At 44.4% G+C, this 17,001-nt stretch overlaps 1 protein-coding gene across 1 annotated transcript in view; it reads right to left on the minus strand.

Moving 5' to 3' along the window:
• Positions 1 to 12,731, minus strand: part of LOC138528218 (extracellular calcium-sensing receptor-like) — a 181,295-nt gene extending 168,564 nt beyond the window's left edge. Inside the window, exons 1-2 of the mRNA XM_069639674.1 lie at positions 12,523 to 12,731; positions 8,149 to 8,440 (exon numbers count right to left, since the gene is read on the minus strand). Of these exons, the coding sequence (XP_069495775.1) occupies positions 8,149 to 8,440; positions 12,523 to 12,731 (501 nt within the window). The remainder of the gene's footprint in view (positions 1 to 8,148; positions 8,441 to 12,522) is intronic.
• Positions 12,732 to 17,001: the final 4,270 nt, after the last annotated feature.

The following is a 17,001-nucleotide window of genomic DNA, read 5'->3' on the forward strand; positions in this document are numbered from 1 at the left end:
TCCTTCCGCGGGAGTACGACTCAGCAGAAGTGGGAGCACAGGGCCCGTGCCTCTGTCGTCTCTGCGGGGCGACCAGCTTCGCACCGTCTAGCTCGTTTCAGGCCCTTTCCCCACTACTGCATCCCATCGACTGTTCCGTGGGGTCCTCGCTTCCAAAAGTGATGTCGCGTAGATGTGATGGCTCAACCTCCGGTGGGCGCTCCTCTTGGTGCCAGCGTAGTAATCGCTCCCGGCAGGCACGAGGTTCCGAGTCGCCTCAATGCCGCATCAAGTTTCATTTTCACCGCCACAGGTTCTTGGCAATATTCACTGGAAGCCTGGGCCGTTTTCACCCGGGATTTCTCCTGTGTATGGTCGATACCTTCATAAACCTTTGTCTCAAATTTTAACTCCGGGGGGGTCCAAAAGTGGGGGCTCATTCCACTTTTCGGGACCTCGGACGGGAGCTCACGCAAGAGAGGAGCTCATCCGCGCACCCCCTGGTGGCCAACCGTTATCAAGAGTTTTGTTCATAATTTTGTTGTATTCTTCAACTAGGAGGTTAGGATCTAGGTTAGCAGGTAGAGCGTTGAGGGTAGGCAAGATGCCAGGGATTCATTTGTCTACTGTAATATTTTTTTATTTCTGGTGAGTATAGGTGGCACCAGGAGTTTTTGTGGGGTGGGCGTTTTAGTATCCACTATAAAGGACATCAAGTGGTGGTCCGTCCAGATTTGGGGTGAAATAGTTAGGGTAGAAATGTTGCAGTTGTGATCAGCAACCCAGTCTAGGATTCTCCCTTTGATGTGAGTTGGCTCGTGTCTCTTTGAGTGAAGCCCAGTTCTGTCAGGATGTTGGATGCTGCTGTCGCTTGCTGGTCATTGATATCATTGAAACCAACATTAAGGTCGCCGAGCAGTATTGTTTGGGATGTATCCTTTATATTTTCTGAGAGAATAGTGGATAGGTCTTCTATGAAGGTTTTGATGAGACTGGGGGGTCTATATATCAGGTGAATGTTCAATGTCTGAGAGTTGACTGTGGGTATTTTAATGGACATTATTTCACAGGTGTCAATGACAGGTGAAGGAGATAGTCTCATGCCGAGCTCAGTTTTGGCGATAATAACTAGACCACCGCCTCAAGCTTCGCATCTATCCATTCTGAGGATGGTGTAGTTATTAGGAATGGCTAGGGATAGTGCTGGACCTGACGCCTCATGGAGCGAGGTTTCAGTAATCGCTGAGAAATCGTAATCCTCAGTGGACATGACTTCAAATATTTCTATAGCATGAGCGACTAATGATCTGGCATGTATTAAGGCGCCTTTCAGTTTTGGTATGGGTTTGGTTAGGGGAGGTGGGCCTGTTTGGCGGCTAATGGTTCTACCTCTTTTTGCCTGTGGGTTATTAAAACTGTTAAGGTTGTCGTATTTGGATTTGGATGTGGGTTTGGAGGCAGTTTTTGTTCGGAGGGTATTGGTCTCATATCTGATGAGAGGGTCAAAAATTCTTGGTACTCGTGCCCTTAGTCTAATATTTAGAGGCTATGTTGCACGGTGTGGTTTGGTGTGGTGGAATATATTGATGGCTGACTGGTATAGGCGATGGTATTTATGGTGTCCAGACATTTGGTCGACCTAAAACTGGTCGAATGACATTTGGTCGACGCAATTTGGTCGAAAACCAAATGGTCGAATTTTTTTTTTTAATTATATATTTATTTTTCGGGTTTTCGTTTTTTACAAAAATGGGTTTTTAGAAAAAAATGGGGTTGGGGGGGACCCCCCCCAAAAAAAAAAAAAAAGGGTGAAAATAAAAAAAAAAGAAAATTCGACCATTTGGTTTTCGACCAAATTGGTGCGACCATTTGTCTGGTCGACCAATTTTTTTCGACCAAATGTCTGGTAACCGGTATTTATTATACCTCCTGATGAAGACATTGTATAGAGTATCACTAATGTAAGTAAGGTGCACAAATGTACTAGGTTAGACAGTGTAAGGTGCATGATGTGTTATACAATAGGTCTATATCTAGGTGAGTGATCTAAAAGGACTGAGTATGTTAGATAGATCCGGTGGTAGTCCTCAGATATGTTAGCACTCTGTTAAGTTTAAGCAATTGCTAGAGTTAATACTATAGACACGCCTAAGTTCAATCATATGATACAGCAGAGTCTGCAGTTGTTTAGGTAGTTATCCGAGAGATATCTAATCTTGAACTATGTTCGAGTTTAGGTTTCAGTCGGTATAGCCACAGTCACAGATATGGCTAAGTATAGCAGTCATAGGTATAAGAGCAACCTTAAGCAGTTTGTTATTTTAACTGTAAACACATCTAGATTCAATTTCAGCACATGCAGCAGGAATAGAGTTGTGTCTACACATGTCAATTGTAGTTATAAGATAGCAGTCACAAGTGTAAAGAGCAGCCCTGAACAGCTTACTAGTCTAACCGTGTTCACATTTAAATTCAGTTTCAGTAGATGGAATCAAGAGGAGCCAGAATCGTATGTACGCCTGGCAGACATAGTTATAGGGTATGTCCTAAGCATAGACTTTTATCTAGCTGTAGGCATATCTAGATTTGAATGTCAGTATATGAGTCATGAACACAGTCACATCTAGAATCGAAATTCAGTGTATAAGGCATAAGCACAATAACATCTAGATTCGAATTTCAATATATAGGCATAAACACAATAACATCTAGATTCAAATTTTAATATATAGGCATACGCACAATAACATCTAGATTTGAATTTCAATATACCGGCATAAACACAGTCACAGATGAGTAGCATCACTTTTTATGCATAAGTCCAAGTGGGCTGGCAGAGTCAGGGATGCTATGCAAAGCCTTCATTCAAGGTTAGTCAGGAGGGGCTGGTACGATATACAGTAAGGAAACTACAGGTTAACAGGTTACTTGAATTTTCGGGCAAAGCCAAGTTCATGTGTGCCATTACCTGACTAGACTGGCATTTTGCTGCAGCCAGTTTAGCCAGTGTTTACTGTGGCATAATATGTATACTCAGCAACTTTGATAAAGCGAGCAAGATAAGTATTATTACATCGCTAGACTGACTTTTTGGTGTAGCGACTTGCATATCTTTTACTGTAGCATGAACTTTTATTAACTGAGCATCTATGATGAAGCAGGGATGATAAGTGTTGTTATGGGTCTAGACTGGCTTACATTGGAACCAGTTTGAACATGTTTTCTTATAGTGACATGTTGCTTTTGATTGCCAAACCAACGGGAGTATGTTCTTGCATAGGAGTACTGGTGTATATTGGCAGAGCCAGCTTTGCGCCTACTGCCAGAAATGATACTATAAAAAACATCTCAAAGCGAACATGATTATGTTCTTATATGGGAATACTATCGTATGTTGGTTGAGCCAGCATGGAAATGTATGGACACAGCCAGCATGATCAAGTTTTTTATACTGGCATTTATTGCAGGGACCGGCGTGAACATGCATTGGGAAATGCCCTGTGCACTTTGGGTGATTTGCATCTATTGTACTTTTTTCATGATTTACCCTACACCCTACAAAACCGATGGCAAACTGTCTGGCCTTTTACCCACATTTTCACAGAAAGTGTGCTGTGTAATGCACCATTTTAATCCATTATTCAAAGCATTTTCTCAAGGGAGGGGGAAGAATCCCCCTGAGCCTCCCAAACCTGTTTTCGTTAGTACGGGCTCCCTCACTACGCTCGGTCGCAATCATTTACTTGTAACAAATATTTACACCCTCCAAAAAAAAAAAAAAAACTCACCAAACACCACTGGTGGCTGCTATATTTGGGGACCAGGCACCGCCCCTTCTCTTTACACTAGGTGAAACGTTTAAGCTTTGATTAAAAAACATATGTACTTCTTTCACTTGGAGTAGTGCATGCCCCTGCAGCGGCATAATCATCATGGACATTGTGCACATGTGGTGGTCTGGGCCGGCTCAGGGTATGGCGTGCCCTGTGCTTTGTTAAGGAGTTTGCGGGGGCCCCCCTCAGCATGGCTCACAGGGGGGCCCTCACATTTTGTGCTATACCACTGGTGTTTGTTAGAAATATATGCAGGCAAAAGGGACTGCACGGTTATTCAAGCATGGCGCCCTGGTGGATGTCACTGGTAATCTTGCTTCTGGGTATCTCTTTTCTGTGAGAGAGGTGGAAGAAGCGCAACAGCCATGCCATGTGTTGGTAACCACACATGGCATGCAGAGGAGAGCTTGGGAAGAGTGGACAACCCTGAGGTAGATTCAAAACTTCAAGGACTCTAGGGCACACTCCAGGATAAAAAGTGATAGAGCATGCCTAGAGAATATCCTTGATAAGTGTATCACATCAGATAAGGGGACCGTCACATGAAGTCACCATCACCGTTACAGTACTTGAACTGTTTAAATGATGACTGTTACACATGGGATAAAATACACCCTACCATACTTTCTACAGGTATTGACATCCCCAAGGAGGTTTCATTTTTATGAAAAAGAAGTAGGAATCAAAAGGGAGTATTTCATTCTGTATAATTCATGGCTACTTTACCTGCTACCCAGCCATATGTTCTGCTACTGTGGTATTCTGTGCACATGCTGGCACCTAATGAGCACACAGTGGTGGGTGAATGGTGTCTTAGTCATATATTATGCACAACAAAGATCACAATATAATGTTGGCATAGCACAAACTTCAGGCAAAAACATTGCCAAACTCCAACTTTTCCAGAACAATGCCCTCAGGGCTGCTACAGGATTCGCCAGAAAGGACCACATATCAGACCTTAGGAGACAAGTCCACTGGCTTCCCATAAAACAGAGAATCATTTTCAAAATCCTATCCCTCACACACAAATGCCTACATGATCTGGCCCGCCCTACTTGGCTCAGCGCGTAGCCATGCCCATATCCGCCAGGCCGTCCAGACTAGCCTATACCAACATGATCACCAAGCCCAGAACACGAAGAGTGTGTGCAGGCGGCTCCAGCTTCCCAGCCATCGCTGCCGCCCACTGGAACGCCTTAGCTTCACACACCAGGGGAATTGACTCCCACCTACCGTTCCGCAAAGCCATCAAAACAGCACTATTTGCCTAACTGCTTTCGTCAACTCCCAAGCAAGCCATTACCTTGTAGACTACTGTAACCAAAAATTAACACCCTACCTGTACTTTGTAACCTTGCTCATATGCTGTAACTAAGTAACCACTGCTTGTTTTGTAACCTTGCTAACGTACACTTTCTTGCAACAAGCGCCTCAATGCCTTTGGGCTGCTGTGCGCTCTACACATGTAAAAAATATAATAAAAATGAAATAAATTTGGCACTACCTGGCATATGGAGGTGTTGGGGGGGTACATTGGCAAAATTGTGTCCCTAGCTGGTGTCTGGTGTTAAGTAGTGCAACTTAAGTTTGTGTTGGCAATAACATGCCATGTGATAGCAAAGTAGTGATATTGGGGTATGCAATGGCACTGCCCATCTTGTGGGTTCAAGACTGTGTGGAGCTGGAGTGAGAATGTGGATAGTGGCATGGCAGTTTTCTCGTGGGAATGTGTAACTGCCGATGTAATCAAACCGCTCTGCCCTGCAGGCTCTTCCCAACCTAACTGCTAAAGCTGAACTCCCCATCAACTCACCAACTGCCAGACCCTGATCTGTTCTGTGCAGGACAGCTAACCCCAGCTCCCACTTGCATGTCATGCATGACCCACGCTAGACCCACTCTGCATGAGTCCTCAACGATCACAGCCCAGATCCCACCAGGAGGTGGTGTGCCATGCCAACGTCACCCATTTATCGACACATGTTTGCACTGCAGTCCTCCACAAATGACTTCAACTGGCCAGCTGTGAAGGTTGGGCAGCCTACCTTACCCAATCCCATTCCTTCTCCTCCATTACACATGCTAGTTCTATGAAGTGCCCAGCTGCTGCAGGGGGCACCATACACAACATTATAAACCATACAGATATAAATGCAGAAGCAAATGCAAAAATGTCATTGTGAAGTGCAGGCACTTTTTCAATAGCAGATTTCACAGGCCATTTCATAAACGGGCCTGGGTGCTTAGTTGAGATCATGTGAAACCATCACGGCAATTTCATCAGTTATATATGGAATATTATTATTATTATTATTATTATTATTATTATTATTATTATTATTAATCTATTTGGGGAGACCTGGCTTCAGGAATACCCTGTGACTTCGCACCTCATCTGGAGAAGGGAGGCCAATTGCAAGCGAGTACAAGGAAGCAAGATCTGACAACAGGGGAATGGGACGGGTGCAATTAGGCAGGAAGGGCTCTACATGAATGTGTTTAACTGGGGCAATGTGGAGTTAACATGTCCACGTGAAATGTGACATGATAATATAGAAAGAGACAGACTATAATGTTGCTCTTGTTTTAAAGTCCACTAGTTGTTCCTGGTGTAACATATGCCATTCTGGCATATCTTAAAGGTCAATATCAGTCAGTAATTCATAGGGTCACTTCTGTCCCCCTTCTTAGATATCAGAGTTACCACTGATCACTTCCCAGAAGGGGGCGTAGGTTCCTGTTACCTATTAATGGTAATTGATAAGGCTAAACGTATCAGATGGAATGCGAGGTATGCGCAGCAAAAGAACCGTATCCAAGTTCTATCGATCACACGGGCCTCTACGATGTGTCTTTGTAGATGCAAAATTGTCAACCTTTTTCTATTGCAGAGTCCCCGTGATGGCCTAAGATTGCGTAGTAACATAATTAAAGCAGCTACTTTCAGTTTTAGCTTGTGAGGAGGCATTCGTCCTACAGCGTTTCGCTCTTTAGAGACTGAAATGATGAGCCGGTAATTAACTGTTCATTGACACTGCAACCGCTGTGCCCTGTGTGAAGAGAAGTGAGGATGGAAAGAAGTAACTTCCAAATGTTTGCTGTAGTGGAGGGTGAAGGTGACTGTATAGAACCGTGCTCATTTTGTTTGATGAAACGGTAGCTGTTGTTGAAGTGGGTGCACATTGCCATTTGGACAGCAGCGGGAAACCTAACACTGATAAATTGCATCAGCTGAGTACAGAAACATACCTAAGCATTTTATATTTATAGATAGCATCCTTGAACAGTCCTGCAGCCGGCCAGGCATTATATTATTAAAAGGACACTGAAATATTTGGACACCCTTGTGATACAGTAGTATTAAGAGCACCTAGTATATTGTATCAAAACCCTTGCAGTAAGGAGCACACCCACTGTGAGTTAGATAAGCATTTCTGGTTGTACTTTGGTTGTGACACACATATTTTTATCATACTATGTTATGTTATTTAAAAGATTTGTATACCGTGCACTGTTGCCACCTCCATTGTTTCTAGGTGCCCTGGCGGATCTGTACAGCAAGCGGGAGGCTGGGTAAGTTAGTCGGACTGAGCGGGAGACAGAGCAAGGCAGCTGTGATGTGCTGTTGGAAGCTTCAGTTTCGGTGACACTGTTCACTGAGTGTAGGTGTGTTTTTCGGTTGGTAGCTGCCATGTGCGGTTGGGTGAGGCTATGTGTGGTTTGTTTCATTGTTTACTAAAATAGACACACTTCAGCGCTGGATATCTCCTGATGTCGACTACAGAGTGGTCTGATTATTCTGGAAGACATTTTTAATTAGAATGTTCTCCCACTGGGAAAGTGGCATTACCTGGAAAGCATTTTCTGGTGGGTGTGCACATCCTTTGCCACCCCACAGAAATGGGATGTGTGATGTTGAAGACGTGACCTGCATATGGCATGTGTTCTCTTAGTCCCATGTCTCATCTTCCGAAACCTGTACTCCAATGTGCACCTTTTCCCCTATTTCTTTTCCATATGTTCTTGTGGGGAAAGGTTGGCTTAACCTTCTGACACCAGTCTAGTTGTGCCTTGTTCGCTAGGTGCACTTCTGGGTGGCTTAATGCACCCCACCCATTTGAATGCTCACAAGCTATTGTGTTCATACTGCAAAGAGTGGCTCTGTGTGGCACTGCCTGAACAATCATGCAGCATTCTCACAATTCAAATATTAAAGCTCTCTGGGATTGTATGATAAATCATAAAGAAAGACAAATACTGGCGTTATAAATGTAACATGTTCTATCTTCCCTTTGTTTCATTTTTTTTTATTGCCTCTCGTTCTGTCCTTTACCTGCGGGTAGTGAAGGGCGCCCATGATCCTGGCCATCGGGACGGTTAGCGATGACATGGTTTCTCCAATGACTCCAGCCAGGAGCGGCTGCTTTGGGCACCGGTATCCTGGGACCAGGCCCGTCCGTCCAGAGAGAAGCGAGAGCAGACTTTCGATGGCTCTGTTCTCAGACATGCAAGAATCGAAAATACGGAAACCCAGGGAGATGTTGGGCAGCAGCTCAGGAGTCCCATTGATTTCTTCTGTGGCAAACACCATGGCCAGCACATCCCGGTAGTAGCGGATGTTAAACCTGTGAGATCAAGTCAAAGGCGTAATAATAATAATAATAATAATAATAATAATAATTGTTTATACATTTGCAGTCTCAAATACAATTCATAGCGAATTGGTCTTTGGTTGACAGTGTTTTATTTTGATAAAGGTAATTTGGGTGCAGCTTGGTGGTGACTAGTAACACTCAGACTGCTGAGTGTGTCACAATTTATGATGAACAGAATTTTCAAGTCACCTTCTAGCGCACCTGAAGTTAACACTAACTATAGGTTAAATGATGTTCCAAAAATCATGTTTGTTGTATCATGAGGCTTTTTTATTCCAAAAATGATCCTCCAAAAATTGTTCTTAAATAGTAGTGCCCTCTATACGTGTTTCACCAAATCCGTTGGCTCATCAGGAAGGATTTATAACAGAAAATTCAATTCAAATTCATTGATTAGATATAAACATGCCTAATGATTAAATATTTGCATTCATCTAGAGAGCTTCCAGTTGAAAGAGAATCAACAAAGGAAATGCAAATAAAGAATGCATTTCAAGTAAGTGTAGTGTCTCTCCACTCCCGATAGTTCCCGCTCATTTCGCCCACTGATATTAAATGGAAATTAGTGACAAGTAATGAGAGACACACAGGCATTTAGGTGGCCAGGTATGTATCTCATTGTAATATGTGGCCTTTGGCCACCTGGAGAGTTGTAGTTGTCATGTGACTGTGAAACAGGTGCTAGGAATCGATGGCTCTACTTAAGGGCGGAGCAGAACCATGCTTCAAGGAGCTTTGAGGAAGGAGGCAGGCTCTGCCACTACTGGAGACCTGGAGGAGATTGGTGATATATACCTGAAGATATAAGTTCCAATACATACTGCAAGTGAGATACACACATTAGTGTAAGAAACTATAACTACCCTTTGAAAGGCACAGTTTGTGAACTATTCATACGTATTGAAAATAAATCTTCTTACCCCACACCTATGACATATATATACACACTGGAATAATTTGTATCAGCCTTCATAGCTGCAATGCTTGTATACTCATTAATAAACTGCCCTTACTAGTCAGGCTATGAGGCGCTTTATTCCTGTTCAAATATAGAAGCTATTGGGGGTGTACGGAACTTCGGCTTCGAGTAAGTATGCGGCTGAATTCTGGCTTAAAAAAAGTTATTCTGCTCCGAACGAATACTTTCTTGCTTTTTGGCTCTTGCCGAATACTTTGTCATTCTCATTTGAATACAATGCAACAAGAACTCAGAAAGGCAAATATAGACTTAGATCAGGCACTTAGTCACAAGACCAGACACGTTGCTATCATACAGCTGTAAAATATCTTCTATTGTAATCTGCTCTTTAGGGCATGTTTTGTTACAAATTCTTAGACATAAAAGGTGCTCATCTTTTATACTTAGCCTGCAACAATACAGGAACATCTTTTCTTTTGGAAAATGTTTATATGCAATGTGCACTTTCTTCAGTTGGAAAAGACAAATTGAAAGAAATGTGCATATTTCACTTTAGGATACATTCAGTTCCTGTCATGTCACTTCCCATTGCACACATCGTAGTCCCCTCTTTTCTTTTTTAAGGACTTGAGTACTGAGTTTAACATTATCTGATATTTTATTTGGGATGATAAGGTGCATATGTGTGTGTATTGGCGAGAAGGAGTGGCGAGGATAAGTGAAAAGTGAGCAGCATTTGTTCCTATGGGCCGTGCCCATGAAGAAACATTAAGAATTCACAATAGGTAGTGCAGACTAGCAGGGCTCGGTTATGGCAGGCAGAGTAATATGCCCCCACCTAACAGGCCTCTCAGAGGAATGTGTGTTGGGTAATCTCTCCAGTTCCAAACAGGGCCAGTGTGTGACTGCGGTTAAAGATAGGTGTGAGGACTCTGTATGGGACAGTCAGAGAGCTATGCTCTGTTGGTGGAATTTGTAGGATGTAGAGTTGGGAGAGCCAAAGAATTCCTGGGATGGACCAAGTCAGGGCCGAGCCTTAGAGTCTGGCTTGGCTCCAAGTGGCAAACATGGGCTGAACGGGCAAAATGAGCATGTAAGTCTTGGAACTAAAGACAACATTGCTGACACTCTGCTGGCATACAGTGCAAGCCCCCATTACCGGCATCCTGACTCCCCAACACCCGCACAAACGTCCTACTTGGGGCCTGCCACCCCGGAACACAAATCCCATACATGGCATTCGACCTCCCACCCCAAAAACACAAATCCCCTACCTGGAATTCTGCTTGCCCATCCCTACTGAACATAAATCCCAGTATGGCCTCCCACCTCCCCAGACCACACAGAGAGATAACAACCTACAACTACTCAGAGCAATCAGACAATGACGGCAACTAGAGCAAGAAAATGATTCTGCTTTAACGAGGAATAAAAAAAATAAACTTAGCAGGTAGTAGTGATTACATTGCCTTTTTGTTCTGCAAAACATAGGACTATCCTCTGAAGTGTTTCCTTCTCCAACGAGAATTGCATTTAGGGGGATTTCTATCTAGTTACTATATGAAGGTGTTTGGATATGTGCTTTGGCTCTCCTAAATGTGAAGCCCCTTCACACAGTGTTTTCTCAATATGGGCATTTTGCTCTTTTGACAAACATGTTAACAGCTGGTCTCGGGACTGCAAAGGTGACAAAGGAACAGACCAGGTTGAGACACAGCACCTTTCCATCAGCACAAGGAGTGATTGCTGACCATTGTTTACTCAGAAATGGGTGCAGATCATACTTGCTGTTTAATCATCTCTGCAGCATTTGAATGCAGGGGCAAGTGAGATACCGCCAGCGCTCAGCAGAAGGGGCCAGGTCAGACTAGCCTTTTTTAAAAACATGGGTGTAAACTCTACAGGGAGCCTTGAGCTGAACACAACTGGACGTGGGAGTGGAGACGGGACAATCTTGCAAAGCTCACTCTCAAAGCCACCAGAGGGCTGCAGTTCAATATATGGGGCAGATTCCCTTGCACGTTTGCACATCTGTCTATGTTTTATATATATTGCTTTGTAGCAAAAATGTGATGCTCGTGAAATTACCCTTTGAAGAATGAAAGGCTGAATCGAGTGAGATCAGATTAATTCAGGGTCGCCGCTGCTTTAACACACCAAACTATCCAAGCAGCTTTCTTTATTGCCCAAAGAAATCAAAACAAAACAAAAACAGGACCACACAGGAAAAACAACGAAATTGACAAAGGCAACAGCAAATTTGGTGGAAAACTGCAGCAAATGTATTGGTTAGAATAGGACCATATTTTGATCAAGTATGAAGTAAATGTTAAAGTATATTTTAGGGCTGCTATAATTTGTTTAATTGTTTTGGTGGCCATCAGAGTTACATAAACAAACATCCCCTATGTATGATCCAGAATTGGTATGTTTTTTGTATTTTTTTTAATGCAATAAATAGTTAGACCTGATATGCAAAATCAATTGTAATAAATGAACGGGTGCTCACCCATTCACCAAACAGCAACAGCCTCTTTGGGAGAGTCCTCTCCTTTTTTTGGCCAATGAGGGGGTGTGGTGAATAGTTGTTAGATGGAGGTCACACATTTCACATTTACTCTTGAATTATATCCTGCATAAGCCGACATGAAGCATTTTATACATTTCTACGTGAGCTGCAAAGTAGTTTTGAAATTCGACAGCAGAAACTTTGTAACTGGATAGACAATGCAATTCGTCTGATTCCATAGGCAGTCTCAAATTGCAATATCCATTTTGTTCATTGCAACCTCGTCCTTTGGCATTTTTAAAACCTCCTACTTTGACTGCCACTGATTTTGAATATGCAGCAACCTTCTGTACTTTAAGTCCCTTCATTTTGGTTAAATCTGCTTTTGTTCTGGATGTTATACTTTAAATAAAGATGCTGCATTAATTACAGTGAGAAGAATACAAGTATAGAATGCATTTAAAATGGTGCTTTATTTGCATTTTTTAATAGGTGTGTTTTTTTCAATTTTGGAACATGATTTATTAAATAAAGCAACTATTCTGGCCGAATCGTTGACAAACGATTCGGCATTCAGCCCAATACTAAATACGCTATTTGCACAGTCCTAGAAGCTGTACTTACCCATTACAGGATATCTTCAGTGGCTCTTCCTGGAGAGTGACTCCAGGCGACACGAATCCCGAATGTACAAGAAAGACGCCTCCAATGAGGATGCCACCTTCCAAGGAATAGGAGTCCTGCATGGAGTGCCGGAGCGTGCACTCCACCTGCATGGAGCTGACGCCGATGAAGGACAAGTGGAGTAGTGCTGCAAAGACACACAGGTCCATTGAAGCTACAGCGACCACTGTCTGCCTACTCCGAGCGGTGTTCACACTATACCAGGCAGAGGCATGATCTGGGGAAACGCTGGGTCACCACCCTAAGCGTCAGGCCTAGCCCTGGTGAGCCTGCATCACACACATAGCAAACTAGGACCCACCAAAATAGGCTAATAACACCACAAGGACCTGTGGGTCCTTACAAATATGAACTTGCTCTCGCCATCCTCACCCTGGCTTCAGTTTTTATATCATCAGAAAACTGCCAGGGGAAATATAATTACAGAGCACTGTGAAGGTCCACAGAGGGGTTGGAAATAACCGTATTCAAGTTAATTGCGGTCTGTCACATAATGAGTAGGTGCTTTCTACTTTTTTGATTGTGGCTACGAAGCAAGTCTTAACTCCACAAAAACAGTCCTGCGGGTATGATATGATATGATATGATATGGCATTTATAACGCGCCTATAGACAAGTGTTTCAAGGCGCGACGAGGCAAGGGGGGCAACAAAGGGAGGACAGACAACGATCTTACTAGGCCAAGTGTCATTCAGATCGCGCAAGTGCATGGGAAGGGGGGGAAGGAAGAGTGCAAGGGGGAAAGTGCAGTACATGGGAAGTGGAATAAATAAGATAGATAAAAACACATAAAAACAGACAAGTGCAAGGAAGTGCGGACAAAGTGCTGGAAAGGGGACTGAAGGGATACAGAAAACAGTCCCCAAGTGCAGAGGTTGCCAGGGAGGCAGTGCAGGTGGGCAGTTGACAGGGCCTGGGCCAGAGATCAGAAAGGGTGGCCAGGTAACCAGTGCAATTTCAGTCAGGAGTTCGTGAGTTCAGCAAGGGAGGGTAGGAGAGAAAGCAGAAGCAAAGAGGAAGGTTTGGAGGTGTTTCCGGAACCAGAGGTGGTTCTCCTCGAGTTTCAGGGAGGCAGGAAGGCTGTTCTAGAGAGAGGCCCCTGCCGAAGAGAGGGATCTGCCACCAACTCGTTGTTTGGAGAAGCGACTGACCCTGAGGGAGTTGGAGGCAGATGAGCGAAGAGCTCGAGAAGGAAGGTATTTAGGAAGAGAGAGTTGAAGGTATTTCGACCCCAGAAGGCCTTGTGTACAATGCAGAGGGTTTTGAATTTAATCCTCGCAGCTACTGGGAGCCAGTGCAGAGATTTCAGTCCTGGAGAGATACGATCCCTGGGCTTGAGGCCAAGGACAAGTCTCGCAGTCCTGTTCTGGATAAGTTGCAGAGGGTGTAGAGTGGAGGCAGGAAGATTTAGATAGAGGCTGTTACATTAGTCCAGCTTGGAGAGGACCAGGTATCTGGAGACAGTGGCCCTCATTACGACCCAGGTGGTAAGTTACCGCCTGGGTCGTACCCTTACCACCATGGCGTAAACTACGTTTACGCCATGGTGGTTGGCGGATTTACCGCCCCATTCCAAGTTGAGTGGGGCGGTAAATCCCCATTTCCCATTTTACCCTTCCCCATTCCCATTTTCGCCCCATAGGGCATAATGGGAATGGGGAAAGGCGATAATTACGGCACCGTAAATTACGGTGCCGTAATTATCGCCAAGGTCCCTTTGCGGCATGGATTTTAACGGCTGCAAAAAAGCAGCCGTTAAAAGCCATCCCGCAAAGGGAACCTTGTAATCAGGCGTTAAGGGTCGCGCCGCGCCGTAAATCCCTTAACGCCTGAGTCAGAATGAGGGCCAGTGAGCTTCTGGGGGAAGGATAGGAAAGGAAGAATACCTCTAAGGAGGTACAGCTGGTAGTGTGACCTCTTAGAGACGTGAGAGATGTGAGGGGAGAAGGAGAGTGCAGAGTCCAAGATAACCCCAAGGTTTTTTGCCATGCAGGTGGGAGTGGGAGGAGGGCCAAGAGAGGCCGGCCAGAGAGCTGCAGGGAAGAGAGAGAGGAGAGAGAGCTAGGGTCATCCAAGATTCCCGTAGACGAGCATGAGGTTACGGCATTATTTCACATGGTGGAGTTTGGGTCTTGGAGTAAAAGGGGTAATTCGACTGGCCAATCAACAGTCGCAAATCTGATTTCACTCGTGGACTGAGCATGCTGCCAGGAGCAGCCTGCTGCTCCATCTTTATGTCTTGGGAAGTCATTGTGTTTGCTTTACCGCTTCCACGCTCCTCCCGTTGCCTGCTTTCTCCTTCTCCAATCCCACCACCACCCACTGATTGTCCCATGAGGCCTCCCATTGTAACCGGAAGACCAGCAAGGGTCTAGGCCCTGCGGCAGACCCACAAACCACTTGCCTGATTCCACTTGAGGGGTGACGTTCCTTCCAGGAGCATGCACTCCCTTTTCGTGTTATAATGTGACTTGGCGTGGAACATTGCTATGTCATACAGAGTGTTCCTTGGTCAAATAGAGTTTTGCCTGGCAGAGGTTCTGATACTGTCCGAGTGTTCTTTGTTTACTTTTATGTGAACTCCATGGTTTGTCAGTTGAAGGGTTGCAGAGCTTGCTGTGGCTGCACTGGCTGAGCTGGGGGTCTTTATGCTTTTCTGCTTAAGAATAAAACCGATGTCAAAGGCTAACGTGCCTCTGAGTCCTCATCTTAAGATTGGCGATGAGGATGGAATAGGCGCGCCTGGTAATAGCAAGATTACCGCGGCGGGGGAATAGAAGGTCACTCCTTGCAGCCCCAACCCGGAGAGCGATTGCCTGTTTGAGCAAGGAACCGGGAAAGGAGGAGAAGGGAGGGGCGCGGTCAAAAGGTAAAGTAAAGTTGGAGGAAGCACATAAAAGAAGGAGTGCCAGCACATGTTAAAGAGGAGTACCTCTACCGACGGCAGGGACCATCCACAATAAGGTAAGCACCACAGGAGGGTGTGCAGCAATTTTAGCAGCACACCAGCGCAGCACAGCAAAGCACAGAAGAGAAGAAGACTTAAGTGTCAGAAGACATCAGGGCAACCCCTTTCCACGAGAGGGAGAGGTTGGAGAGGACCAAGTGCAACGTTCTGAGGGCCAAGAGTGTAAAGCATTGCAGACCACTATAACTATACCTTTCCTACCAAAGGAAGGGAAAGATTAAAAGTTTAAAATAAAAAAAACGTAAACACTGAGTGAAGATTATTATTATTATTATTATTATTATTATTATTATTATTATTATTATTAAGATGGCCATGTCAGGTATAGCGGGTCCTCCTGTGTTTATACCTACGCCGGGTCCTGCACAGATATTAAGGGCTCAGCTCTTTCTGGGCTATAAAGGGCCGAGGATATGCGAGACGCCGCCACAGCTGGTGGGTGATGGAAGAGGTGATTCTGCAAATGAATTTGATACAGCTCTTCTCAAGTTAGACTTATATTTCAACCCTAAAACCAGCACGATTTTGGAACGTTTCAACTTTCGCATGTGAATGCAAGAACAAGGAGAGTCGGTGGAAGAGTATGTCACTGCTTTACGCCACTTAGCATTATCATGTAAGTACCAAGGGTCTTTCGATGAGCACTTAAGAGACTAGTTCATGACCCACTGCAGCGCAAATAAAATTTGTGAAGAACTATGGTTGAGGGTTGAGCCCACCCTTGATGAGGTATTGGACATAACTAAGCATGTGGAACATTTGTTGGCCTGTGTGGCAAGGCTGACAAAGAAAGAGTGTAGTGAACCATGGGAGTCGAAAGTGGAAGTACTGAATGTGGGTGAATCCAAAAACAAGAAGAAGTCGTCTGGGGAACTGTAGAGGAGAAAAGCAGACAAGGAAGTAACCAGAAGGGAGAGAAAAGAGAAGAACGACTGTGATTCCGATGTGCAAGCAGCAGTCATTTTAGCATCGTTGGCATGCCCGGGAAGGAGGGCCACGTGTGCGAAGTGCAAGAGAAAGGGGCATTTTGCAAACTGTTGCAAGAACTATCAGTTTGGTCAATTCAATCAGAGAAGAGTACAGTATGTTAATAAAGAAGGCGAAGGGAGGTCGTCGGATGAAGAAGGGGCAGTGCCTGTCCAGAATATAACTGTAATACTATAAATGTTGTGTGGAATGGTGAGGAGGAGGACAGATGTGAGCATACGTATGCGTCTGTAAAAGTAAATGGAAATGAGGTACGAATGATGGCTAATTCAGGGTCTAAAATTACCCTGATATCAAGGGATGTCTTTGAAAGGGATATGAAGGGAGATGTCTGGAATTTGTTGAGGCCAGATATTAATCAAGAGGGATACAACCAGGACAGGATAGAGTTATTGAGTTATTGCATGGGAAAGTTTAAGGTTAAGGGGCGCCTCTGTGAATGGAAAATATATGTCAATAAGAAG

The sequence above is a fragment of the Ambystoma mexicanum genome, chromosome 7q, assembly GCF_040938575.1.
Source record: "Ambystoma mexicanum isolate Mex_15411 chromosome 7q, UKY_AmexF1_1, whole genome shotgun sequence".
NCBI lineage: Eukaryota > Metazoa > Chordata > Amphibia > Caudata > Ambystomatidae > Ambystoma > Ambystoma mexicanum.